Source organism: Callionymus lyra, chromosome 6 (genome assembly GCF_982586985.1).
Source record: "Callionymus lyra chromosome 6, fCalLyr1.hap1.1, whole genome shotgun sequence".
Classification (NCBI taxonomy): domain Eukaryota; kingdom Metazoa; phylum Chordata; class Actinopteri; order Syngnathiformes; family Callionymidae; genus Callionymus; species Callionymus lyra.
Window position 1 is genome coordinate 17807870 of NC_141823.1, and position 27504 is coordinate 17835373.

The window sequence follows — 27504 nt, forward strand, 5'->3', positions numbered from 1 at the left end:
GTTCTCAAGGGCGTTTCCAAGGGCGATGGAAGGAGGAGGCGCCGGGGATGGGCGGGGCTGCCGCGTCATTCTTGCACCATTGGTGGTTTTTATGGCAACAGGCGCCGGCGTGCTATGCCCTGACCCTCCCCCTTCGATCGAGTGCATCATCACCGACGACTTCAACCCACCCAACCTGACATGGCTCCTCCCCAAGTCCCAGACAAGAGAACAGCACTTAAGGTAATGTACGTAACCAGGGGGCGGGGGGGGGGGAAGTGGGGGGTCTATTTTAAGAACTCGTCTTTCACTGCGGCCAAAGACGTAGACAAAGATGCAAGTCATGCGATTGTAATTTCAGTCACGTTTTTCTGCCATCTTCTCTTTCTTTGTCCGCCATTTTGGTAGCCGGCGGGATGGAGCGACTCGTAGGACAATCTCGAGAAATCTTTTCGGAACGGAAATGTAAAGTTAAACGCAACAAAAGACGTTGTTTTTCAAAGAGAAAAATCCAAGAAATCTTAAGAAAAACGACGTGTCTAAACACACTCATGAATCAGTTCATTTATTTATCTCTTTTTACGTCAAAAATAAATAAACATTTAAATTTTTTACACTTATTTGTATAATATGTAACAGCATCATTTATAGTTCTATAGTTTTCTTATATTCATTTACAAACATGGCGGACTTGGTCAACACAGAGTCATGAAGCAAAACCGTTACAATACAATTCATAAAATGACCTAAAATACCACGTACATCTATTGAAGCAGTAGATGCTGGTTGACACCACTCGACGAGTTGCAGAGATTACATTCATGTTCAAACGTTGTTCACGTGACCAGATCACGGTCAACTGTACAAACAAATTGCTCGATGACTTTTTTATTAAGGCAGTGAAATACAAGATTGATTTAAAACTATTGCGGCGTCGCTTCTATTGATCCTCACAAAATCACGTTAAATACGATATCAGCTTCAAGTAAACTACGATCACTAGTGCTTGTATATGTTCTACTTGGCATGACAACATGGCTTCTTGATTCACAGTTATATTCAATTATTTATACAACTATTTGTCAGTGCAAAATATTTTCAGTCGCACCTCAGCTGTATTTAAAGATGGCTGTGTACGAGGTCGACTGTGTTAAATAAATGAGACTTACACACTTGACGCACAAGACACGAGACGTTGTCGTATTTGAGCAAAAATGAATGTTTTCTCAGGCGCTTTCTTAACCGTAGAGTTTGTTATTGCTTACTTTTTGGCGATTAGGTAGATTTTTCCCACCTTGCGAACTTGGCTTGTGCTCACAGTTCTGGCAGGAAATTATTTGTGATGTCCTTTTTTTTTTCGTGAACTCGGTGACAAGAAATAGAAAGTCTTACCCAAGATTGATGAATACACATGGTTTTTACTACACGAATGTTTGAGTCTTTGGGCGAACGCGAAAGCTCGTAGTCCGGCGTGACTATAATTGTTCCCCCTTTTTTTTTTCCACGAAGGTGTTTTCAAGTTATTCATCGTCATGTTGGGAGGTGTCGGGGCTAGACTCCTCCTCTTCCTCCAACTCCACTCGTTCTTTCGGAAGGGTGTCGCGGCGAGTGAAGGCGGCCGCCAAGGTCACACTCAGCCGCGGTTTTACGGGCGCCATCTCCGACAGGCCGATGTTGTTCCCGCGCGTCACCAGCGTCGTTTTGTCCATGATCTCCCCGCTGTCCTTGGACACCACGGCGTCCAGGAAGTCGTACTTGTGGGACAGTTTGCCGCTCTCGAACAGGTACTTGGCCAGGTGGGAGACGGCGACGTTGCCCAGGAAGGAGGCGACCATCGACACTGTCTTGAAGGGGAACTTTTGAATGACGATATCCTCGAATTCCCCGGTTACGTGGTGCTTCCTCTGCTCGATGATCCAGCCGGGGTAGTAAATAAAGGGGGGCAGTTGCAGGTAAGGCTCCCCTCCTCCGATCCGCAGTACCAACCCGAAGAGGTAGGCAGCGACCGAGCCGTAGGTGTTGGTACCTTTGACGAAGAGCACGCTGAGGAGCTGGGGGAAGATGATGACGTAAACCAGATCGGAGCTCAGGTACCAGAGGCCGTACACCGTCCCAGTCACCAAGGCCATCACAGTAGCTAGACCGCCGAAGACGAAGATTGTGATACGCATCACCCAAACGATTTCACGATCCGACGCCTGAGGACGCAGATGTCAAGAGATCAGATATCGCGGTCCATCTTGGATAACAAAAACATTCCACATAATTGAATACCCACCGACTGCCTGAAGGCCAGCTGGTAGATGTTCCTGGCAAACATGGAGCTCGCTGACAGGATGGAGGAATCAGCCGACGACATGACGGCTGCAGAAACCGCACCGAGGCCGAAGAAGGACACGAATGGTGGACAGAGGTGCTGGAGGACGATTGGCAGAATCATGTCCGCCTGCTCCCGGTCTTTAGGTGGGATGGCCCCGTAGCTGGTCTGGTTCCAATCTGGTGGTTGAAGATAAAGAAAGACGAACCACAGTGTTGAATAAGTAGCATTCAAGAAACAACTTAAGACTTTCTTATTCAGGCAGGCTTTTCCCTGATTTTCTGGGACACCTTTGCTTTTCTTGGTGTTATCTTAAATTTTTTAGTATATTTTTTTTGGTATTTTTTTGATTGTTTAAACGCTTTGTGACCCTGGTCTAGAAAAGCGCTACATAATATTACTTACTTACTTATATAGATCACAGGTTTATACTTTGTCGTCAAGGTATAGATCTGGTAAACGTGTGACCGCTAGAAGAACTCTTTCTCTGTCATATTTGTATTGAACGCTAATCTTCACAGAAGCTACTTGAATCTGCGATCGTTGCATTTCACTGCACTCTAGGGAATTAAAGCTACCAGCAACCTATACCATTGGGGTCAAACTCAAGCACACATGGGGCCAAATCTAAATCAATATCTATCTATACAGCATGAAACATCCAACTTCAGTTTTTGGGTACCTTTTTTTTGTTTGGTGTAAAAATGTGTAAAAATAAAAGTTCGCGATCGACCAAAATTCTGACTCATGATAGACATCTAAGAACATGTATAGAATCTCTTTGTAGATTTTTATTTATTATTTCAAATATAGTTTGCTTGTATAAATGATGGTAAAAACCTTTTTACTTTTGGGAGATTTGGTTCTCATTAATATAAGCGGGTTTTGTTCAATGAACCTTAAGTATTAAGCAATTTCATCAATAAGCATCTCAAGTCTTGTCGACCTGTCCTTGAGTTTAACACATCTGATCTTTGGTTTATAATCTTCATCGTATTGCCTTTCGACATTAACCATCAGGGTTTTCCACAGTAGGTCCTCTCGAATAGCACCTCATCTACTTCATACTCTCCTTTACTGCAGCAATAAATCTCATCGGTTGTTCACTTATTTTTTTTACTTCTTCCTGCATGAGATTTACCTCTGATGGTCTTATTGCTTATTCCTTTCTTCTAATTAAAACCCAATGGAAACTATACGTTCACAGTTTAGTTGTATTTGATTTAACCATAAGCAGATTAAAAACCCATTGAGATCTCTTTCACAAGGGCTACCTGGCCAAGAAAGGCAGCAGAACACGTCATAGTTGAACAAAAATGAAGGCAACAACTACGAAACAAACACTGAAATACAAGAGTGCAAGTTCAGGAGTTGTGGTCAGAGCAACATTTGAAGAATATCGGCACTGTTCCGTGGATTCCGTTTTTAGGATGGATTGGGAAAGCTCCCAGGGAAAGGTTTTGACATTTGAATTCAGTTTGGAGAGTTTTCAAGGAAGACGGAAGGTGGAACCATTTCCTTCCTTTATACTGATCCAAACCACCTTCACTCTCTTTCACGACACGATCTGGAGGTTATTATCCATGTGTTTGCGTCTTGTCGTTTTGACTATTGTAACAGTTTATTTTAGTGTCTAAACAAGAAGGAGCTGTTTCACCTGCAGTTAATACAAATTCTGACCCGCTCTAGTAGAAGAACTTGCATTTCTCCGATCTTTAAAACTCTTCACTGGCTGCAAGTTTCTTTCAGGATCAATTATAAAATTCTGTTTCTTACTTTCAGATCTATTCATGGTCAGACTCCTCCTTACATCAGTGATCTGATCCAGCCTTACACCCCAGCTCGGGCTCTGAGGTCTGTGGATCAGAATCTACTGATGGTTCTCTGAACCAGAGGAGAGAAATCCTTCCAGTCTGTTGCTCGTAAGCTTTTGAATGATCTTCCTCTCCCTCTGTTTAATGATCTACTGACTCCTTCAAGAAAACATCTTAATACATGTTTATTTGTGCAGGCTTTTCCCTGATTTTCTAAGACTTCTTTGTTTGACTTATATGGTTGCCTTTTAGACTTTTTAAATCTGTAGGTGTTTTTAACTGTATATTGCTTTTGATTGTCCAAGCTCTTTGTGACCCTGGTCTAGATAGGTGCTTTACAAATAATGTTTTCTTACTTACTTACTCACAATGTATCTTCACTCTTCCTCTTTACCTTCTCTCCAATAATAAGCTAGATAAAACCAAAACGTACCATGTTTGGTTAGCCTTCAAAATTCAACGCAACTCTTCCACTTCTCAAGCAATATACCTGAACCTACAAATATTTGTTTGGAAGTTCATGATGTGACCATCCATGGCTGAGGCAGGTGTGTAGTCAAAGGACGGCGATGCCTACAAATCTGGAGATCAAACCTAATTTGCTCCCTCGATCCCTGCTCATGTTTGTACCCGAGCAGCTTGATTATTAAGCCCATCGCTCTTTCATAATGAATGATGTGAACCATCTGCTATTTACTCGCTAAGATCTGAGGACACGAGAAGCGCATCTCACCCGTGGAGGCTCCAATGGCTCCGATCAGGACAGAAGGAACCGCCATGACGAGGCACCCAAAAGCAGCCAGGAAGGAGAGGACCTGAGCGTAGGTGGCAGACGAGGAAGAGAGGACTCTTTGAAAGTAGACCTGCCAGGGGATCCCACCCAGCATCTGAGGTTCAGATTGAAGAGGGACAAAGTCAGTGTCGGTGTGAGTATGTTAAACATAAGTCATCGTCGTACCAGGAGGAAGAAATTGTCCAACCAGACCCAGGTGTCCTCTCTTTGGATGCTGCCTTTCCAGGGTGACTGGTAAACCTGCTTGACCGCGGTCACGCCGATGTCCGACACAGCAGGGTTGGTGAGTGCGAAGGGAACGCTGATCCACTGGAAAAGACGAGTGGTTAACATGGACCAGATTTGTTTTGGCGATCCGTCCACCTACCAGCCCCACGAAGATGCAGAAGAGCTGCACCACGTCGGTGTAGGCCACCGAGTACAGCCCCCCGACCAGAGTGTAGAAGATGGCGATGAGAGCTGAGATGACCACTGAAATCTTGATGTTGATGTCCACGATCACACTCAGGGTCGCACCTGGAGACAAAACCATGGATTATGGGATGTTGTTTCTCGTCATTTCAGATTCTAGTTCCGAAACTCACCCAGAGCAGAAAGGATGGCGGCAGACCAGAAGATCTCGCCCATCAGCGCCGGTATGAAGAGAAGACCCCCCATGCGCTTCCCATAGAGCTGCTGGAACGGGTCCAGCATGGTGACATAGCCTCGTGAGCGCATGGGCTTAGCGAAGAAGAGGCCACCTATAACAACCAGAGCACATGTGGATGTTGAAACATCTGTCTCCCAATATATTGTCCTCAGAAGAGTTTCTATAGTCACCACCGTTCTTTTTTTTAAGTGTTAAACATACATTTTGTTTCATGTTTTTGTCCCCATTGACGTTAGGAAACCATGAAAGGTGTGTGTGTGCCTTAATTCTAAACACAATAAACTCACTTTAAATACACAAAGCACTCACCAACGACAAGACTGAGAGCGTATCCAAATGGAGCTTGTGCCCAGGCCAGCCCATAATCTGGCAGGTACACGTACTCAGCTGTGCCATTGATGTAGCCTCCTCCAACCCACGTCGCTGAAAACAATCGATTAAAGGGCAAAATACAAAACCTTAAAGAAAATAAAGGTTGCACAGCTGTCACGGAAACAAATGAGATACAATTCAAACTTATCTTAAACCTTTTTTTTTCATGGCAGCTTGAGTTGTCGTTTGAGTTGATAAAGGTAGATGCTTCATTGTGTATTTAAACATCACAAATATATATATTTTTAACATCATGCAAAAGTGTTTTTCTTGTTTAATCTGTATTATAAAAAGTTTATTCTACAAAAACATTTTGTTTCAGTTAATGAGCTCTCAAAGAAATTAACATTTTCCAAAATGTATTTTTAGGATCAAAACATTTTTAATCACAAACTATTAATATATGTCTATTATTCAATTCTATCATTATTAGGTGTTTAATTTGCCTTGCATATGTATGTTACAATGTATTTATTTGAAAATATCAAAATCATTGCATAAAAATATACATTTTCACCCTTTGTGTAATTTTGATGCTGGTTTATTCTTTTTATTGACATCACAAACTGAACATGACACAAACTCAATAATAATAATATATATTTTGTATTTTTGTATTAAGAAAGTGTATTTTCATCTTAACAATGCCTTAACACTGCTGCAACACATGACACAACGGTGATATAAAGTGAATGAAACTAACAGTAGACCTGCTAGCTTAGCTGGTTAGTAGCAGTGCTAGCTGCTGTTTACTAGAAGTAACATATACAACCACCCAAGAATATGTGTTTTGAAGATTTAAATCAAATTCTTTAAATTAATTCACATGTTACTCCTATAAAATTGAGATCCTTTTAATGAGACTTAAAAAAAACATAAATATTTTTAAATAAATTCATGAAATTGTCTTAATTGTCCAGAGGTGAGCAATAAAATTCCTCAGGGGCCACAATATATACTGACTGTTGTTAGGGGCCGGCAAGACAAAAGAAAGCAGCGAAAATAGAAAATATGATCGAATCCTTGTAAGAAATAAATAAAAAGAACAACATATCATAAAGTAAAATAGGCCAATAAAATATTTAGAAGTCTTTAGTTGAAAATAAATGTATTTAGAATAACTTAATTTTCTAATCATGATCAACATATTTAATCAAAAACAAAAGTATAAAATTATGTTTTCTGATAATAAATGTTTATTACGAGCAAATATATGTCGTCAAGTGAACAGTTTTCTTTGCACTTCTGACTGTTTGCAAGTGTGGAGGAGCAGCAGACCTGTCATGGTGAATCCCCCCACGAACAGTCCGATGTCTCTGCCGCCCACCATGATGGTCTCGCTGCGGTCGGTTCCCTCCGCCTCCCCCGAGTGCTTGTTCTTCCATGCCGCCCAGATGCCCACGACCAGGATGAGCAGGTAGAAGACCGCGATCGCCACAAGTCCCTCCACATGGATGGTCATCGTCGCTGCGGGTCAGCCGCTAGGAACGGGGAGGCATGGAGACCTGCACCGAGGTGGACCCACCAGAGATCAACACGTTTTTTATTCCCCACAATAATGTTAAACTAAGACTTTTTTTATTTGGAGCTAATAATGTTGAGTTTCCTTTGAATCCAAGTGGCTTTTACGCACGGTTTGGACATTTTTACGCACTGAAAAATCGATTTGAAACACGTTTTTTTTTGTTTTTAATCTTAACATTTTCTTATTTTTGCAAACTTAAATTATCTATATTTGGTCAATATGAGGGATTCTCACCCTGCAATTTATTATACGTCGAATTTAACGAACCTTTAACCATGTTTGTTTTAAAATTCTTAAAACGGAATTATAGTACGATTTTAACGCGTTAAATATTATAAAAACATCAATATGCAGCACAAAACCTATTCTAGTAAATAAATAAATAAAAAGCAATTTGAAGTGAATATAGTTTTACTTTCTCAATTTCAAAGATATATAACAAATTTCGTTGAGAAACCTAAACATAAAACGATTAAAATAATTTAAACGTCACAATGACATTTTCATCCTCCTTTTTTTCTCTGTGCGTAAAGGTCAAACTGCGCAGGAAATACGTTTAAAATCTGACATAACTTTATTAAGAATAAATAATAGTTCAACCTACCTTGCGTGTGTCTGGATTCATGTGCTGGGACAGCAGAAGGAGAGACACACAAAAAAACAAGAATCCTGCGTCCTGCGTCTGGAGCAGAGTGTGCTGAAGTGCTGGTGGTCTCTGGAGTGGAGTGGGGGTCTTTTTAAGGGGGGCAGGTGCCGTCACAGGACCGGACGCGCACGTCAGTGTTCCTCTTAATGAGCGCCTTTGTACCGAGCACGTCACTGCAGGACAAGATCTGGAGACTCTCTCACGTCCATGGAGCTGCTATGGAACTGCACTGAGATGTATGCTCGGGTCGCCACTTCCACTTCACATTATTTAAACCCATATAAATAGGATCTTTTTTTCTATATTGACCCAGGTTATTCTGAAAATAAAAGTCCTCAAATTGATGTAAAAAATATGTGTTATTTAACAATATAATCTTCAAGATATACACACTATAAAAAGGGGGTGAATTCCATTTAAATTGACTGAATATAGTTAAAAATACAAACATATTTGAGAAGCTTCCTGAACACAGAAGACAATGGCTTCATATTAAGACTCAATTATGATTAATAGTGTTAGTAATGTTCCACATAAACAGATGTTATTGACCACGGAAAACAAAGGGGGGGTGGAGGATTGGAGGGGGCGTTTAGCAAACCATAAACTGTAGACGGCGATGACATCAACTAAAAAAGGTGAGACAGGTCACTGGTCGACACTTTCATTGGCGACTGTGGGCGACAGTGATCACTGGTCGACAGAAAGACCTCGTCTTGAAACAACGAGCAGCCATAAGATGACGTCCATCTTCTTATGATGTTGTCACAACAAGGTCAGAATTAGGATTCTTCGGCTGGTCTGTAAATAACTGTATGTATTAAGCGATGGTTCATTAGTGGAGCTCACTGTGACGGCCAGTATATACACGAGGAGCAGAGAAGAAGAAGAAGACATCTGGTGGGTGTTGCTTTCTGCAACATGGACTTCTCTGGATTCATCCGGCTGACAGCTGGAGTGATGGCACAGATGTTCTGCCGGAGAAATACTTGTTCGGTTTGGGGCTCAGCGATCGCGGTACAAACAAAAAAACTGTTTTATTTTAGTAAGAAGACGTTTCGAGTCAAACCCTGTCTGGTGTCGTGACTTAATGAGCAGCTGTCACTGACAGCAGCGGCTGATAAAGAGAAGAGACACACAGAGACCGTGACTGTAAAATACAATAAAACGATAATTACTAAGACAAAAAAGAGCAAAATCTTCTTTAATTCAGTGAATTTATTGTTTAGAAATCATGAAACGCACTGTAAAAACAACATGATAAAGCCAAAACAATTCGATATTTTACTTGAGAACTCACCGATTGATTGTTTGCAATAATTAAAACACGTACTTTGATCTACAGGATTTACTGAACGCATGGAAATCACAAATATGACAACCCGTTAGAAAACAAAAAAAAAACAGTTGTCGTCACCAGAATAATGAAATATAACCTCCTAAATCACTCACGTTGAACACAACATATTCTGTGTTTGTTCCTTCAACAGCTTCAAATATAACATTTTCTGGAGTTAAAAATATATTCTTAAATGAGTTTGAAGCTCACAAGGTTGTGAGACAAACTAAAACCAGAAGATACTAAACAATTCTATGCAGCGACTTCAAGCTCTATCCTTAGAAAAAAGTATTAGATGTTGAAGGGTCGTTATTCTTTTCTATTGATCAAGCACTAAATAAGGCAGAAAATTCAACTAGTTTACATTATATTTACAATAATTATTATGCATTATTTAGCATCGTTTTAACATTTAAGAAAATACAGCAGATGAATAGTCCTGAACATATTTTACATTCTTTGAAAATATAAATAAAATAATGATATGTTGAGAAATGCATTGAAAAATAAAACATGTGGTTAAAAAAAAAGGGTTGAATTGAATTCTATGTTTAACTTTGGAAATAATAATTTTTAAAAGTCCGTTTGTGTTGATGCTCATTTGTTTCATCACATGGCTTTAACATAAAACCTGCAATAAATATGGATACAATTGAACTAACTGATTGGAACATGACCTCGTAAATATACGTTATTTTGTCACACAATTCTATGAGCGCTCCAGTTCAACTCCTCCAGCAGGATCTCACGTTTTCATGGCTTTGATTTGATCTAAAAACAAAAGAATAACAAGTTCATTATAATTCACAATATAAATGAAAAACAGATGAATGAGTGACTGTGCAGAAATAAAGTGTACCTTGTAACCAGTCTACGCCCTCCTGTAGACCTTCTCCCCTTAAAGCATTGGTATCACTGAAACACAATATTGACACATAAACAATGGTAGGACGTCACAACAAACTATAATTGTTATCGTACAGATATTAAGATGGTTTTACTAAAGGAATATGGATCAGTGGTTTGTAAACCAATCAAAATACTACCTAGTGATGTGCTGATGACGCTTCATGAAACAGTGTCATGATTTTTATAGGTCAGTAGGTGGCGCTCTCATAATAAATAATAATACAGAAAGTTTTCAATAGAATAGCCGTTTAAACTATAGATTCTGGTGCAAACGGCACCATCTAGTGGACATGGAAACCACAAAACTGCTTCATGAAGCTTCACTGCTACACAAATGTGTAGTTCAATCCACTTTCTATTAGCATAACCCATTTTATAACTTCAAGAAATGTCTACATGTTTTCTACTTTTGTTCCTGTATAGTCGACTCAACTCCAGTTCCATTCCAAACTTGAAAGACGATCGTGTTCAAATCTACACATGACTCATTAAACACAACCTTGAAAGTTGAAGTGAGCAAATATAAAGTAAGAAACGTGTTGTTGTCGCAGCTCGGTTTCATCATGGAATGCCTTCAGGTGTCTCTCGATGTTAAGTCAACGTTTGTTTTTCTGGGAGTTGTATTTGTCCCGCGCTGTTGAACGCACCACACCGTGTCTTATCTGATGCAACAAAAGAGCCTTTTTTAAAAACCTAAAATATATAAAGTCTCATCTCATTTTAGTGGATGTTAATAAAAGGTGCATTTTACCATCCTTTTTTATTTTGTAATCCCAGTTTATTCGTTTTAGTTTTCAAGAAAGATTAGAATATGGCTTGTTCAAGACGCTCTTAACCAGTGGTGGGCAATTTAATTTCCTCAGGGGCCTTCAAGCAAAAAATAAAGACTTCAACACAAAAACAAATAATAAATGAAATAATGAAATTAAAATCAAGCCAAATATATATATTTTTGTGTATTCTTTAATCGTTACATTATTTCAAGATGTCTATAAATATGTCTTTATATTTACCTAAACTTTTTGAGGGGAAATAAATATTCACAACAATGAAAAAAAAAAATCTAAAACAAAATTAGGATTGTCGTTTTTTTTTACATTTAGAGTTTAAGTAGCTATGAGTAATAGAAATGAAGACTAAATAATCGTTTTTTATACACAATCTTTGACCCCATGACGTCCAAATACATTCAGTCAAAGACACTATGTATATGTCCATGTATTGTATTGTATTTGTCTAGTTTGAATGTGTCCTCACCAGATGTGCCAGGGTTTGTCCTTGATGTTTTCTAAACAGAGCAGCTGGGACACTTTAACTGACGACAGGGCGTCCCTGACATCCATCTTGTTGGCAAAAAATAGGATTGGGATTCTCCGGTGTTTAATGTCTGAGAGAGAAAACACACTTGAGTTTACTTCCGATGTTATATTAATAGGAAACGTGGGGCAATAAAATAGTCATTTCACTTTTCAACAAACCAGACAAAATGAAGTTCTTACCAGGATGGTTCAGTAAAGTCTCCAGTTCTTCCCGGGCTACGACCATCCTCAGCTTATCGGCACTGTCGATGACGAATATGATGGCCTGGCCCTCCCTGACGCCAACAAAGGAGCAGAAGGAGTGAAAAGAATTCAGCTGTTGGGAATAATTACAGATAGTTATTCAACTCACTTGTAGTAATGTTCCCACAGGTTTCGGTACCTTCCCTGACCGGACATGTCGAACACTGTGAAGGACAGACTGTAGGACGAGAGAGGTTTGAAGGACACAACGAGGAAGTAAAGGAGTTTAGAAAAGAAAGATAAATGTTTTCCATGTCAATCAATCAATGATTTTAACCATTTTTTAAAACTTATTTTCAAGGACAGTGTACTGTGGCTATAGGAATGTGTAGATTGAGTTTAAATATATTTAGAATGCTTAATAGTTGAGAATAAATGTTGAATAAATATGATACAAAAGATATTAGGTGGAATATCTACCTGGACGTTTTAAACTTCTCTATGTTGAAGCCGATGGTCGGGACGATGTCTTGAGCCTGAGCCTGTGACAACCAACAAAGTCAGGTTTCATCACATTAATATTTGAAATACAACTCTGAATAAAAACCATAAGGTTTTTTCAGTCAATAAACGTAGTTGTTGAACTCATGAATAGAGAGAAGGACTCACGTTGGTCGGCTTGAGTTGGTTGATGATGGTGGTCTTCCCGCTGTTGTCCAGACCCAAGCACAGAACGTTGACCTCCTTCTTCAAACCCAGCCATCCCGCCAACTTGTCGAACAGCCCCATCGACAGCAAAACCATCCGCCGTCGTCGGGTCTGTCAAAGTTTTTCAGATTTTCATTTTCAAGCATTAAAGCAGACAGTTACACATGTAGGACACTAACACGTTTGTTTTTATAAAACAAAGATTGATAAACGGCCGTAAATTGATCACATGTGAGATCATTTATGAATGCATGAATGTATGAAGACAAAGATAATGAATGACTTTTTAATAAGTATGTTTACTTTTTCACACTTGTCACTAAATCCCTGTACAGGTGACGTCACGTCCTCATTCTAATGCAAAACAATTTATATTTTTTAATACATCTATTTTGACAACAACACATCATAGAAGCTAAGCATGCTATTATAATACAAATAACGTGTTAAGAGCATGTTTAAGTCTTGTTTTAGTGCAACTTGAAGGCGTGATAAATGCTATAAGTAGCTAATAATGACTCCGTTAAATCTTGCGCTAGGCTAACACGCTTAGTGTAACACTTGCTAACAGCTACAGTTAATCTCTTCTTGTTGCTTCGCTAACTAGCAACTTGCTAACCCTTGTTGTAGTTGACAGTAGACATTTAAAAGTTTGTCTTTTTTATTTTCCGTCTCTCGTGTATCGGATCAACACGCAGGGAATCGCGTGGAAGTAAAAACACGTCCATGAGTGACGACACAAGCTAACACATCCTAGCTATGAAAGCTAACTGAAGCTAACAGCAACACTTAACAATGTTAACATGACATTTATCCTCAGAGAGCGCCAACAAAAGGACCATTTTACCTGCGGGTTAGTGTCGTCGATGTGACCAGAGCTAGTTGAAGTTGCGGAAGTTTGTGTGAGTGAAAATCTCAGTGTTGTCTGTAGACGCTTATGGACGCTGTTGCTTGGTGACCGGGGGCCGCCTCTCGTCTGCCCCCACGAGGACACACGAAGTAATGCAATTCGGTAATTACCGGCTATGACTGTTACTGTCAATCTAAACCCTTTGTCCTGAATCATGATGGACTCTTTAGTCTCAAATTTGACAGAGGTGGGCAATTACATTTTCTCAGGGGCCACATTATATACAGGGGCTAAAAGTATAAAATAAAGTAATAAAATCATGCTGAAAATGATTATTGTATTGTATTTTGATCCGCTTATTCGGTTTGAAACTGATATAAAAGGCCAGTATTTCCCATAATATTTTGTTATATTTACTTAAAACATTTTTGAGGGGAATTGTGAGGTCATCAGTCATAAAACAAAACAACTGCAGTCATATTTAGAGACTGGTAATGGTTACTAGAAATCAATTCTACATGATCTTGACCTCATGAGGGCCACAAAAATACAGCCATAAGTCTGCAATATGATGTGAGTAATTCTGCACAAAGACAGTTAAACCTTTTAGCAGTTTCATCTATATTATTATTATTGTTATTATTAGTATTATTATTACTGTTGTTGTTATTATTATTTTGTTATATTATTATTATTGTTGTTGTTATTATTACTATTATTATCATTACTGTTATATTTCGTCAAACTTATTATTATTGTTGTTGTTGTTGTTATTATTATTACTATTATAATTATTACTGTTGTTTTTATATTATTATATAGCTCATTATATCCAACATTCTCACAAAAAAAGTCACTAACATACTGTAAATTGGGGAAAAATAAAATCATAAAGTTACATAAAATTAACTGCAAATAATTTTAATTGAGAAAATGGACTGTTGTATTAAAAAAATTTACATAATATTAAGTTTCTATATATAAACAGTTTTTATAATAATCTTAGATAACAATTATGAAATGAGCTTAAACTAGTCAATATTTAACAAAATCATAAAGACATGAGCCAGATACTCTCTCATATAAATCTCTGTATACATTCACTCGTCTTTCCTCATGTCTCTGGCCTCAAGTTGTCGCCTGAAGATTCTCGATGTCGGTGACACCTGTTCTTCCAAGAGGCCTTCAACCCGGTGGTCTCTGTTTTCATGACAGCGTCAGTCAAACAAACCCCAAAAACAACACTTAAAATAGATTTGTTTATTACTGAGTAAAACACCTTTCACAAGACTTTTAGTACAAGACATACTGCATTATTGAGGGGGTTGAACACATCTTTTAAAAAAAACGTCTTTTTTTCTTGACATTCAGTGGTCTTTCGATTCTTAAAAACATGATTGTATTTTATTTACCATTCAACCAAACACACGTCCAGCCTGGATAGATGTTGCTCCCACACGGTGGCGTTCATGACCTCCCTGTGTCACGAGGTATTGAGAACCCTTTGGATGCAGCAGAACTCCTCAGATTGTCACTCGAGAAAAAGAGGTAATGATCGAACACCTGAACCGTTCAAGCCAATGTTATTATAATTCCACGTCTGACAACAGAGGTTGGTGGTTGTGGTGAGGCTGCTTCGACCAGTTTGGTCTCGGAGCTCCCGGCGTGAGAGATTGTTTTGTACCTGCGGAAAGAAAATTCTAGTAGTTTACGTAAACCCTCTGGTTTGATCCAGTTCAGCACAGGTTCCCTTTTTCTTTTTTTTTCTCTCTCTCGCTCGGTTGCTTCACACTTGAAATCCGTTCTGTTGGATGTGGTGAAACTGCAGGCGCAGAGACTGTATGCTGCTTATGATTCTCCTCTGGTGTCCAATCAAACACACTCCAATTCGTCTGATGTCTCTGCGGGGGGGGGATGATAAGGTCAGGGGGTTAAAACGACAAAAACATGTTGCTTCTCTCGTTCTCTCACACTCGATGTCGATCTGTCTGCTGTATTTCTTTAGAGGCAGGTCGAGTTTAGCAATCAGAACGTTGTATTAGGACAAAAAACACTCTGATGTTGCAGCAGGAACGTCAACAAACCAGCAGGAATCCTTTTATCCCTTTATTTCTTCTTAGAAAACTTATTCTGTGAAATCACTTAAATTTGGGCAGAATGAATAGCCACGAATATTTAGACACTTACATTATATGTGTATATATATTGTATACACACACACATCTATATACACACACATCTATATACACACACATATATATATGTATATATATATATATATATATATATATATATATATATATATATATATATATATATATATATATATATATATATATATATTATATATATATATTATCGAAATGTAACGCCACTTCTGTATTTCCTAAGATTGTTAAAAAAAGACCTTTAATAGATGATTAGTACCTTATTTTCTTTGTAATTAAGTGTGTAAGTATGCTTTGTCAGCAGCAATGACACAAGTATAATTTATTTATTTGTTTGTTCTCCAATGAGATTAAAATAATTAAAATATAACACCACTTCTGTATCTCATAAGATCGTTAAAAAAAAAGACATTTAATGATTTGCTGTGTTTTCTCAGCAGCAATGACATAAGCATTATTTATTTATGATTTGCAGAATTTACTTCATGTTCTTCTTCCAAATTTCTATTTAATGTTTTTTTTTACCATGCAGATTTTGGAGATTTTATATTTTTTTCTTGTTTCTGTGAAACCAGAGCTTTTCTGGTATGTATTATTGACCAAATACGTTTAAAAAACTAAACGATTTGTTTATATATATGTTCTTTAAAAATATAGAAAATAATTGTTAAGTTTATTCATAATTTATTATTCTTGTTACTACTAACTAATATCTGTTGTTTTTTATGAAATATGAAACGTTTTTTAAATTGCATAAATATATATGGTTGCTTAATTGTTTAGTAGTGATGATCTGAAGAAGCTTCATGAAGCAGTGTCATGTTGTTCAGAGGTCAGTAGGTGGCGCCATCAGTTTAAAAATGTGATGTTTCATTAGAACAGTTGTTCGAAACAAAGTAAAATAGTGCAGAGACCGCCATCTAGTGGACACTGAATATAATGACACTGCTTCATGAAGCTTCATCAGACCATCACTAGTATTTAGTCGCCGCTGAAGTAGTCTTTGGTAGATATTCATGCATGTTTGCACTGAAAATGTCGATTCTTTGCTTAATGTGGCCAGAGAGTCAACAATTTTTAGCTTTTCTATTTTGTATCCTGGTTCTGAAACTTTATTGTTCTATAGATGATCAAATTATCGCCTCTTTCTTTGTTTTATCCGCAGCCAAGACAAGTATTATTCATCAATTACTTACTCTAGTGTCATGGTGGAAATAGAGTCCAGTGTGGTGTATCCTGCTGCGATGAAGTTGTTCTTGTACTGGTTCATCTTGATGGAGTCCAGCCAGTCGCCGATGGAGATGAAGAGTGGATAGTCCAGCATCTCAACAGGGGATTCTGTGAAACTGACGGAACGGATGAAGAGAGTCATTCAATTAAAATGAATATGTTAAACATGTGTTTTTTTGTCTGCACAGTTTGCCGTGTCATTTCCATTGTTTTTACATTGCTATGATTGACAGCTGCAGATGATGGAACTGTCCTGGACGAGTATGCAGAAACGTGCACTTGATCATTTAATACGTTCCTCGTGGATTTACCTTTGTTCAACTTGTGTTAAGGGTTTGTGTTTTTGTCGTATCTGCGAGTGTGTAAATAAAGCGTCTTGTTAAAGTGTTTGTCTGGACACTTTGTCTGGACCACAAACTACTTTACATTAGTGGGTCAGTTTTTTAATATGAAGTACTGAGTACGTTTTTTTAATTACCAGGAAGATACAAACAGAATATTTCGAGTATTTATGATATTTTTTTAAATGTACCGCAGAAAACTACATTTTGTTTACTTTTGTATTGTTATTATAATTGTTAATGTATTATTTTAGTTTAACCCTTCTGTAATCTCTGGGACAAGGTGACTCGGTGGCCTGAAAACAAATGTGTTTGAGGTATCCCTTGTGTTTTCTTTGGATGAACATGTACCCCAAACATGTTTGTTTTCGAGGTCACAGGTCACATTGACCCAGAGACAAATCAAGGGTAAAAACCTTGTTCATTTTTACATAAGTCCAGGAAAAGAAAAAAAAGATATAAAAAAAATATATATATATTCAAAGTAAAAGGGGAAAAAAACAATCCTCTGAAATCATGAGTACTGTATTGTGAAGTAAAATCTACAGACAGATGTATTGATAAGATAGACTATTTCCTGTGTCTGTAGCCTGACTAAACCGTGTCATGCGACTGGAACCTGCGACCCCCCCCCCCCCCCCCCTCACCACCAGAACACCCACCTCTGCAAGTCGTTCACCAGGCTGAGCAAGTTGCTGGGATTGATGATGAGTTTGTCCAGGAACGACAGCACGTCGCTGAAGTGCGGCCGAGGCCCGGGTTCTTTCTGCCAGCAGTGCAGCATGAGCTGGTGCAGCGTCACTGGACAGCCCATCGGAGCGGGTAAACGATAACCTTCTTCGATGGACAAGATGACCTGCGGACGACGGGCGGAGTGAAGACGCTACAAGGTAAGATGTAGATGCAAACTCACGTCTTGATTGGACATCTCCCAGTAAGGCCTTTCACCGTAAGACATGACTTCCCACATGACTATCCCGAAGCTCCAGACGTCGGACGAAGAGGAAAACTTTCCGTAAGCTATAGCTTCAGGCGCCGTCCATCGGATCGGAACCTTCCCCCTCTGATTAAAAGCAGATGTTCCGAGTCAGGCAAAGTCTTCTACAACAAAATCAGTCATTTTAAAAAACTCACCGATGCTTTGTATGTCACGTCAAGGTCATCCTCGAGGTCTCTGGACATCTCGAAGTCGGACACTTTACACACCAGGTTTTCGTCCACAAGAACGTTGCGAGCCGCCAGATCTCTGTGGACGAAGCCCATATCTGAGAGGTAGGTCATGCCCACTGCCACGCCACGCATCATCCCGACCAGCTGGAGCACCGTCAGCTGACCGTCACGAGTCTGGAAGGAATCGACAAACAACAACTCCGTGTATAGACGCACACACACAGAGACGCAGGAGATGAAGCTTCATGAAACAGTGTTTTATTTCTTTAGAGGTCAGTAGGTGGCGCTATCAGTTTTTTTAAACCATGAGATGTTTTACTTGAATATCTGTTAAAAACAAAAAGAATAAATAGCAAAAAGCGCCCTCTAGTGGACTCTGAAAATAGCAGCACGGATTCATGAAGCTTCATCAAACTATCACTGCTAGAGGAATTGGCCCAGGGGGCACATGTGGCCCTAAAACTGTATTTAATGGGAGCCTCTTTAATTCACATTTGAACTGATCAGAACAATCATGTAGTCATTTTTATTATTTGATTTTTTTTAAACGAATAATAAGTAGTTCAACTCTATTTAATAACTTATATAATAACATTTTTTGTTTCAACCTTTCTTTTTATTTTTATATCTTTCCTTATTGAGTATTGATCTCAAAATAATTAGCATGAATATTGAGGTTTCTTTTAGTCAAAGGTATATAAAACACAACGCACTTACAGTTTAGGATATTTAGTTTTATTTTGTTATGCCAATGGATATTTACATAACATTTTAGCATTATATATTTTTTATTTTTATTTTTTCCCCTCTTCTGGTTTAAAGACCCCTCACAATGGTCAAAGTGGCCCCTGAGGAATTGTGCTTGCCTATCCCTGCTCTGTACTGTATGTCAGTGATGGTGTCATGAAGCTTCATGAAGCAGTGCAATTATTTTCAGAGTCCACTAGATGGCGGTCTCTGGACTATTTTCCTTTGTTTTTAATGAAATATTACATTTTTTAAACTGATGGCGCCACCTATTGACCTCTAAACAACATGACACTGTTTCATGAAGCTTCACAAACCCATCACCACTGTATGTCCATACGAGTATGTATCAAAATATACATAATAAAGATGTAATACATCTCGTTTCTTACCCGTAGGAACGTGTCCAAAGCTCCGTTCTCCATGTACTCCAACACGATCATCGCCGGCCGGCCTGATGACGAAACCAAAAGTTCAGAGTTAAAGCTGAGGAAAACATCTCTTTCACTAGCTTGTGACCTACTTTTGGTGACCACCCCCTCCAGCCTGATGATGTTGGGGTTGTTAAACTGTCCCATGATGGAGGCTTCACGCAGAAATTCACGCTTTTGGTGATCCTCGTAACCACATTTCAGCGTCTTGATGGCCACCGCTATGTCCATCCTCCCGGGGAAACGTAACCTGCCGCGACACACCTCACCGAACTCTCCTAGAGAAATAGAAAAGAATAAACAAAACCTCTAAAAACAATCATCAAGATCAAACCATGTCTATTAGTTACTGGGATCACCTATCCACTATTTATAGATATTTACCAAGTTATAGCACAGTGTGGCCACTAGGGGTCAATCGGGTATCGTAGTTATACAAATGTTAATGTAAATAGAAATACAATCAATTTAAAAATACTTCACCGCTGATATTTTATTTAAAAAAACAGGATACACTGGCAGTTAACTATTTATTTTATAGTTTAGACAGTAGCAAACTATGACCGCCAGAGGGCAGGGTTGTTTCATATTTCATCTTGATGGACTTTTCAAGATAAATATGTGTAATTAAGGCGTAAGTAAGCTGATATCTTGATTTTACTGTTAAAAAATAGAATAGTTAAATAACTAATGGTTTTCCAATTAAAAAAATGAGGTACCAGTGCCAATGACCCTCTCGATGCAGATGTTAGAGGGGTCAATCTCCAGGGCAAATTCCTCCACAGCCTGCGTGGGGTCCTCGTATGTGTCGGGGTCGATGTAGGTCTTAATGCCAGAAAATGGCACTAAAAGAAAAGACAACACAAAATATCGTTCAATTACTGGCTTAAAGCAACATTAAGTCAAATCTTGTCATTTTTATTCTATACTCGCTGATGAGTTCAAGTTTGAAAAATCATGTCTGGATATTATTTGAACAATGTCTGTGAGTGGGATCACAGAACTTATTTACAGAAGAACTCACCAGGAAGATAAAACTTAACACAAAAAGAGCTTTTTTCTTATTTTCTCTTTCACAAAAATGTAAAAAATACACATTAACAAATATGAAAACTACAAAACAGAGCATTTCAGACATTGTAGTTACGCTATACTGACGCTAGGGATAGCCAGAAACCCTATTTAAAATCCTACAGATTGGGCTTTTAAAATATATACAGCAATACTACAGTATTTCCTATATTAATCCGTTTTTAATGTTGTGCCAGAGAAAAAACTACAGACAATACAAACACACAATAATAATACATGAATAATTCGTTTGAATTATAATATAAAACACAGCATACGCAGATTTTCAAAACATTTCTTCGCCTGCATTTTCCAAAAAAAATCAGGGATTATTCGAGACACCAAAATAAATCATCAGTCAATCTTCATTTATCACTATACAATATTTGTAACTAGTTTTGATGCATTAACTTATTTATTATTATTCTCATGAAGCCTCACATCAGAGCGCCATCTACTGAGATCATTACACCATCATCGGTCATACATTCATCAGAAAGTAAGTGGTAAATGTATCGATTCATATCACATAATATGAACCAATAAGTTCAGAACGTACAATATATATATATCTCAGTTCAAGATGTGACCGAGTAGGTATCCTAGCATGTGTCTGCAACTCTACGTGGGTAGAATGTGAGACAGTTTCGGTTGAAATATTCAGTTGATTTTTAAACGTCACTGTTATATACAGTCGTGAGTCTCCATCCAGTCGGATTCCTTTCGTTGAGGCATGAAAAAAATGTTTTTAAGACGTTTGTTTTATTTTTCAGACAAAGAAAAAAATAAACATCACAGCAAAGGGCGGAGGAAGTAAAAAAAAAAAGCCCAGAGAAACTCAGGAAGTCAATGCACACAGCAAGACTTCAGGCTTCCGGCTCTCCGACTGAAGCTGCAGGGCTCAGAGCATCAAGGAGAGACAGCTGGCACAAATGAGAACTTAACATCATCCCTGGCACAGATGGAATCCCTCAACTTGGGGAAACACAAGCTTTGAGCTGAACTTTAGAGCTGTGTCAGCGCACGCTGTAGGTGGCGAGAAGCGTTGTCTACAAAATATTTGAAGAGACTCGGATTTACCTGCGTCTCCCGTGGGTTCGGGAGCAACTTTGTGTGGAAGTAAATATCGTTCGACCCAGAGATACTGACTGCTCAGAATCACAGGAGAAGCTTTGTTTTAAGATTAGAATTAGAAACAGTAAGTTTAGAATTGAATGATTGATTATCGAACAGTATGTTGGTTTTAATTATTTAGTTTAGTTTATTTTAGAGTTTGCTTTTTTAATGGATCTTTTCTAATTGCCTCACTCAATACTGTGAATCGACAAACAACCTGTGAAAGTAACAAACTATTATGGACATTTTTGCCACTTTTTGGTTGCGAAAACCAATCAGGAAAATCCTCCCTTCAGTCTAAAATGAACCAAGAATTACCGTGTCCGCTACGGAAGTGTGCCCTCTTTTCTTCAGACTTCATCCTGGATTTGATGAAACCCTGACACCTGCAGACAAGAGCGAAACCCACGTATTACACAACATCTGTATAACAGATACCACACAATACCCAGACAGATGACCTACAGGACACATTTTCAATCATTGTCGACCTTTTGTACAGGTATGAATGTTTGATTCTTTTTTTTTTCTCCCTTTCCTCACAGAAATTATAGCTTGTGTCAGTTTCCCATCTCTTGGTTCTTCAAAGCAATAATAACATAACATTATTTATGATGAAGTGCTGGTCGTCCTGAGCGTTCGCTGAGAACCGACGACTTGTAAGAGACAAAAGTTGGTGCCAACCTGCAGACGTAAATAGAAGGAAGCGAGCCGCAGACACATGCATTACATGCTGAGTAATTAGGCAGAAAATTGGTGCAGCCATTTGGAAAATAGTTTCTCCTGAGTGGTGAAGGAGAGTCCATTAGCTGAAAATATAGCCAGGGATCCAATTGTGTAGAGGTGGAAGATTTATCGGCCCGTCTTTATATATGGTGAAGAGCTCTTAAAGAAGAAGGTAAAAAAGTCTCACCGGCCCGTGATGAGAAGGAAGAGCGTGAGAATGACCAGTAAAGAGAAGCCGCCGACCGACGCAGTGACCATGACGAGAACTTGACCCTGATCTGCTGCGTCAGCGTCTGCACGGATGAAACAGAACATAAACCAGTGATAACTAGGTAGCAAACAGTTTAATGGTGGGTTAAAATACTTCTGTGTCCGTGACAGTATATGGTTAACTTATAGCAGGGGTTGTTGGGAGAGTGAGTTTAAAATAATGTGCTTTAATTAAACTGATATATGTATCTACAAAGAGAACTTAAGTTTGGTTCTGTCACGGGGGCTACAGGGGTCCTACAGAGATGTTCTTCAGCTCAAAATGACTGCCATGCTCTGTGTTTGGACTAAGCCTGATTTTTCATTTTTTACCTTTTTTGTCTGCAAAGGAAAAAAGGGGTAAAAACCAGGGAATGTTTTAAGCTTAATTATATCTCTGTAGTTCAAATGTTAAATAAATTAAAGCTTTTAAGCCTGTTGCATTTTCCGCATCATTTTTCCGAATCTGTCGCCATTGGTTATTATAACAAGCATGTTATAGGGAAAAACAGTTTAAATTACTAAATTACATGGACTTTGCATTTTTCCTTTAAAATCATTTTCATGCATTTCTACCTTTTTTAATTTCCCCCAAAAACGGGTGCTTCAGCAATTTGTGTTATACGTGAGACTCAACCTTTTATTTTGTTGATGTGGAAAATTCACCCAAAATTCATTAAAGAGGCGAAAAACTCCTTAACCATTTTGGTCTGTTTTGGCAACACTTTACCCTAACCCTAACCATGACCCAAATTCTAACCCTAATCATTACCCTAATTCTAACCATTACCCTAATTCTAACCATTACCCTAATTCTAACCATGACCCTAATTCTAACCCTAATCCTTACCCTAACCATTACCCTAATTCTAACCCTAACCATGACACTAATTCTAACCCTAATCCTTACCCTAACCCTAACCATTACCCTAATTCTAACCCTAACCCTAACCATGACACTAATTCTAACCCTAATCTTTACCCTCACCCTAATTCTAATTCCAACCATGACCCTAACCCTAATTCTAATTCCAACCCTAACCCTTACCCTAACCCTAACCCTAACCTAACCCTAATTCTAATTCCAACCCTAACCCTAACCCTAACCCTAACCCTAACTCTAACCCTAACCTAACCCTAATTCTAACTCTAACCCCAACTATGACACTAATTCTAACTCTAATTCTAATTCCAACCCCAACCATAACCCTAACCCTAACCCTAACCCTAACCCTGACCCTAAAACAAAAAACTTTACAATTTAGACTCAACATACAGTACACCTAAAATATGGTTTTGGACTATGGGAGAAAATGTGAGTGTCTATGGGAGCACGATGGGAACACAGATCATATTCATCTGAAGTAACTGTCGCCTTCTGTAGCCCTTCTTTTACCAATTCCATTTTGTTTTCATGTTAAATGTCCAATATTAGATTCTATTAAGACAATAAAAGTTTGAGACAAGTTTAAAACTGATGATTCGTACATGACTTTAGTTCATGCATGACGACAAAGTTCACTGCAGAGCTAATAAAACATTAAAAATAGATATTTCACGCCTGAGGAAACACTGATGGCTTCCAGTGATCCACAAGAAAAGGATGACCATTAAATGCCTTTGTGAATTTGATGGTGCTGTTGACAATCGCAGGTGATTCAGCGACTTTCTAATTTGCAAACTCTCCCCATTATCTTCTCCATTGTTGTAGAACAAAACGGTCCCATTAATTTCAGCTGGATGGGACTTCATTTAACAGGAGAAGTTAAGCTGCATTCCGAGACCTTCAGCGACGGTTGCGAACTGGAAGGAAGGGCTGTAGGCCGTGAAGCCGGCGGTGGTGCGGGCGCGCACGTGGAAGACGTAGACCGTGGAGGGTTGCAGACCGGTCACGGTTACCGTTCGATTCTTGGTCCGTGTTGATGAATAGCTTAGCTGCTCTTGCTCCTGGAGAAGAAGTGTAAAAAGAAAGCGAGAATTGATGATTCAATAATGAATTTTTCAACAATAATGAGACGCATTCATCCACCAGGGTAGTGCTGCGCCCCTTACTTTATCTATGTGTACACTGATCTAGAAGATGATTAAACTAGTTATCATAACTAGTTGTTGTTGTTGTTGCATTTACTAGTTTAAAAATTGTGTAAGCTTGCAGTTATTTTGTCAGGTTTCCTTGTCCCCAAAAAGTATTGCAATTTTTATTTTTTTTTAATTCGAATTTTAGTTGGAAAAGTGAATGAAAAATGTACGACTATGAGGGACACTCAAATTAAATTTTTATTTTGTTTTATTACGAGATGAAAGTCATACGAAAATACTTTATAACAAGATTAAAGTCGTCCAAAAATACTTTATTACAAGATGAAAGTCGTACGAAAAAACTTTATAACAAGATTAAAGTTGTCCAAAAATACTTTATTACAAGATGAAAGTCGTACGGAATTACATTATTACGCGATAAAAGTCATACGAAAAACACTTTATTACAACATTAAAGTCGTATGAAAATACTTTATAACAACATAAAAGTGGTACTAAAATACTTTTTTTACGAGACTAAAAGTTGTACAAAATTACTTTATTACTGTATTAAAGTCGTAACAAAATACTTTGTAACAAGTTTACAAAAAGACGTCAAAAAAACATTAATAACAACAAGTAGAACAAAAATGTATCTATCACAAGATTATAGATTAAATTACTTTATTACGAGATAAAATTCGTACGAAAATATTTTATTACAAGGTTAGGTTGTATGAAACTACTTTATAATGAGATAAAACTGGTACGAAAACACTTCATAACGAGACAAAAGTTGTATGAAAATACCTCATATCAAGATAAAAGTGGTACTTAACTATTTTATTACGAAACTTACTTTATTAAAGTTGTACTGAAATACATAGTTACAAGATTAAATACGTCAGAAAATCATTTATTACGAGATTAAAGTAGTACAAAAATGTAGACATTACGAGATAAAAGTCGTACGAAAATACTTTATTACGAGACTAACGTTTTACGAAATTAGTTTATTACGAGATAAAAGTAATACGAAAACACTTTATAACGGGATTAAAGTCGTATGAAAATACTTTAAAACAAGATAAAGGTGATACTAAAATACTTTATTACGAGACTAAAGTCGTACAAAAATACTTTGTTACAAGCTTAAATACATCAGAAAATCATTTATTACTAGATTAAAGTTGTACAAAAATGTATTTATCACAAGATTATAGTTGTATGAAATTACTTTATTAGGAGATAAAAGTCGTACGAAAATACTTTATTACGAGATTAACGTTGTACAAAATTAGTTTATTACGATATGAAAGTAATATGAAAACACTTTATTACGGGATTAAAGTCGTATGAAAATACTTTAAAACAAGATAAAGGTGGTACTAAAATACTTTATTATGCGATTAAAGTCGTACCGAAATACTTTATTACAAGCTTAAAGAAGTCTGAAAATCATTAATAAGGAGATTAAAGTAGAAAAAAAAAGTATTTATCACAAGATTATAGTCGTATGAAATAACTTTATTACGAGATTGAAGTTGTACGAAATTACTTTTTTACGGGGTAAAAGTCGTATGAAAATACTTTATAACAAGGTACAAGTGGTACTAAAATACTTTATTACAAGCTTAAAGAAGTCTGAAAATCATTAATAAGGAGATTAAAGTAGAAAAAAAAAGTATTTATCACAAGATTATAGTCGTATGAAATAACTTTATTACGAGATTGAAGTTGTACGAAATTACTTTTTTACGGCGTAAAAGTCGTATGAAAATACTTTATAACAAGGTAAAAGTGGTACTAAAATACTTTATTAAGAGACTAATGTCGTACCAAAATACCCTATTGTGATTAAAGTTGTACGTAAATAGTTCATTCAATCACAGTTTGAAGAGTTAAAAGAACTGGAAGATAGAAGTACCTTCTCATAGAATTTAACTTCATAGTCCAGTATCTCTGCGTGTGCTTGTTCCTTTTCCGACCAGGAAAGCGAGATGCTGTTGGCAGAGGCCCCGTTCATCTTCACTAGTCCGACCAGGACAGGACCTGCACAAAAAAAAAAGCACATAAATAAATGCATCACTTCTGCAACACCGCTGATGAAAAAGTTGCTTCACGAAATCATGAATGCCATCTTGTAAGAATTTGGGGAAATGCTTGTGAACAGACTGCTGACGAGACACAAAACGGTCCCACAGAGATTCGAATGTGCGTGATTAATTATTAATCAGGCTTTCAGTTGAGCAGATTATGATTTGGCAAACAAACATTTACTCTGCAGCAGACTGCAGTTACTGGAAGCTGCTGCTCTGAAATAAGATACATCAATTTGGGCTGTTGAGCTTTTTGGCTGTCAAGAAACAAAACGGATGATGCCGGAGCTGATTATGGGATGTTGCAAAGTCGTTTTAAGCCTCATAATGTTAACATTTCCATTAGAAATATTTGATATTGAGTGTTTTTTTAATGTTTCATCATTAACAGAAGATAAATAAAAGGAAAACATGTATTTCATCTGATAGAACATGGAAACACAAGAAGGTATAAACTCATCTCAATGCGAAACATCAAAAATGCATTTAACTTAATCTACACACAAAAGTTTGTGAGCACAGATATTTAGAATTTGTTAAGCCACTGCAACTGAGACTCCAATTAAATTTAATATTAAGTTGACATTTTCACAGCTCAAAGAAAAAAAGGCCATTGGGACATTAACAGCGTTTATGATCTTGGAGTTCGATTTCAGAATCCTGTAAATGTCTTCAGTATTTTTAAGTCAAAAGAGAAAACGCTTAAGTTCTGGAAAAAAAACTATAACAATAGA

At 37.7% G+C, this 27504-nt stretch overlaps 3 protein-coding genes and 1 long non-coding RNA gene across 5 annotated transcripts in view; 1 reads left to right on the forward strand and 3 right to left on the reverse strand.

Moving 5' to 3' along the window:
* Positions 1-27504, forward strand: part of LOC148076600 (uncharacterized) — a 201489-nt gene that overhangs the window by 10164 nt on the left and 163821 nt on the right. The gene's annotated exons all lie outside the window — the stretch shown is intronic.
* slc5a7a (solute carrier family 5 member 7a) lies at positions 680-8142 on the reverse strand. Its single transcript, XM_087793110.1, has 9 exons — positions 8054-8142; positions 7203-7429; positions 5862-5975; positions 5488-5643; positions 5271-5419; positions 5069-5212; positions 4844-4997; positions 2258-2475; positions 680-2177 (listed from the first exon to the last, which is right to left on the reverse strand). Exons 2-9 carry the CDS (start codon positions 7384-7386, stop codon positions 1500-1502), a joined length of 1797 nt encoding a protein of 598 aa, XP_087649236.1. The 5' UTR covers positions 7387-7429; positions 8054-8142; the 3' UTR covers positions 680-1499.
* arl6 (ARF like GTPase 6) lies at positions 9304-13515 on the reverse strand. The gene is made up of 8 exons (XM_087793137.1): positions 13401-13515; positions 12515-12664; positions 12326-12387; positions 12015-12083; positions 11843-11937; positions 11601-11730; positions 10294-10349; positions 9304-10205 (listed from the first exon to the last, which is right to left on the reverse strand). The coding sequence occupies exons 2-8, from the start codon at positions 12647-12649 to the stop codon at positions 10180-10182; spliced, it is 573 nt and encodes a 190-aa protein (XP_087649263.1). The 5' UTR covers positions 12650-12664; positions 13401-13515; the 3' UTR covers positions 9304-10179.
* The window catches only part of LOC148076603 (ephrin type-A receptor 6-like), a 54148-nt gene continuing 41292 nt past the window's right edge, over positions 14649-27504 (reverse strand). The window contains exons 9-20 of one of the 2 annotated variants that reach the window (XM_087794007.1): positions 26599-26723; positions 24437-24599; positions 22591-22696; positions 21996-22063; positions 20210-20335; positions 19583-19768; positions 19452-19513; positions 18277-18486; positions 18056-18205; positions 17805-17998; positions 16768-16917; positions 14649-15304 (exon numbers count right to left, since the gene is read on the reverse strand). In XM_087794007.1, the coding sequence (XP_087650133.1) occupies positions 15190-15304; positions 16768-16917; positions 17805-17998; positions 18056-18205; positions 18277-18486; positions 19452-19513; positions 19583-19768; positions 20210-20335; positions 21996-22063; positions 22591-22696; positions 24437-24599; positions 26599-26723 (1655 nt within the window). In that variant the 3' untranslated portion in view covers positions 14649-15189. Of the gene's footprint in view, positions 15305-16767; positions 16918-17804; positions 17999-18055; positions 18206-18276; positions 18487-19451; positions 19769-20209; positions 20336-21995; positions 22064-22590; positions 22697-24436; positions 24600-26598; positions 26724-27504 lie in introns of both variants that reach the window. The other variant, XM_087794006.1, reaches the window with a different exon arrangement.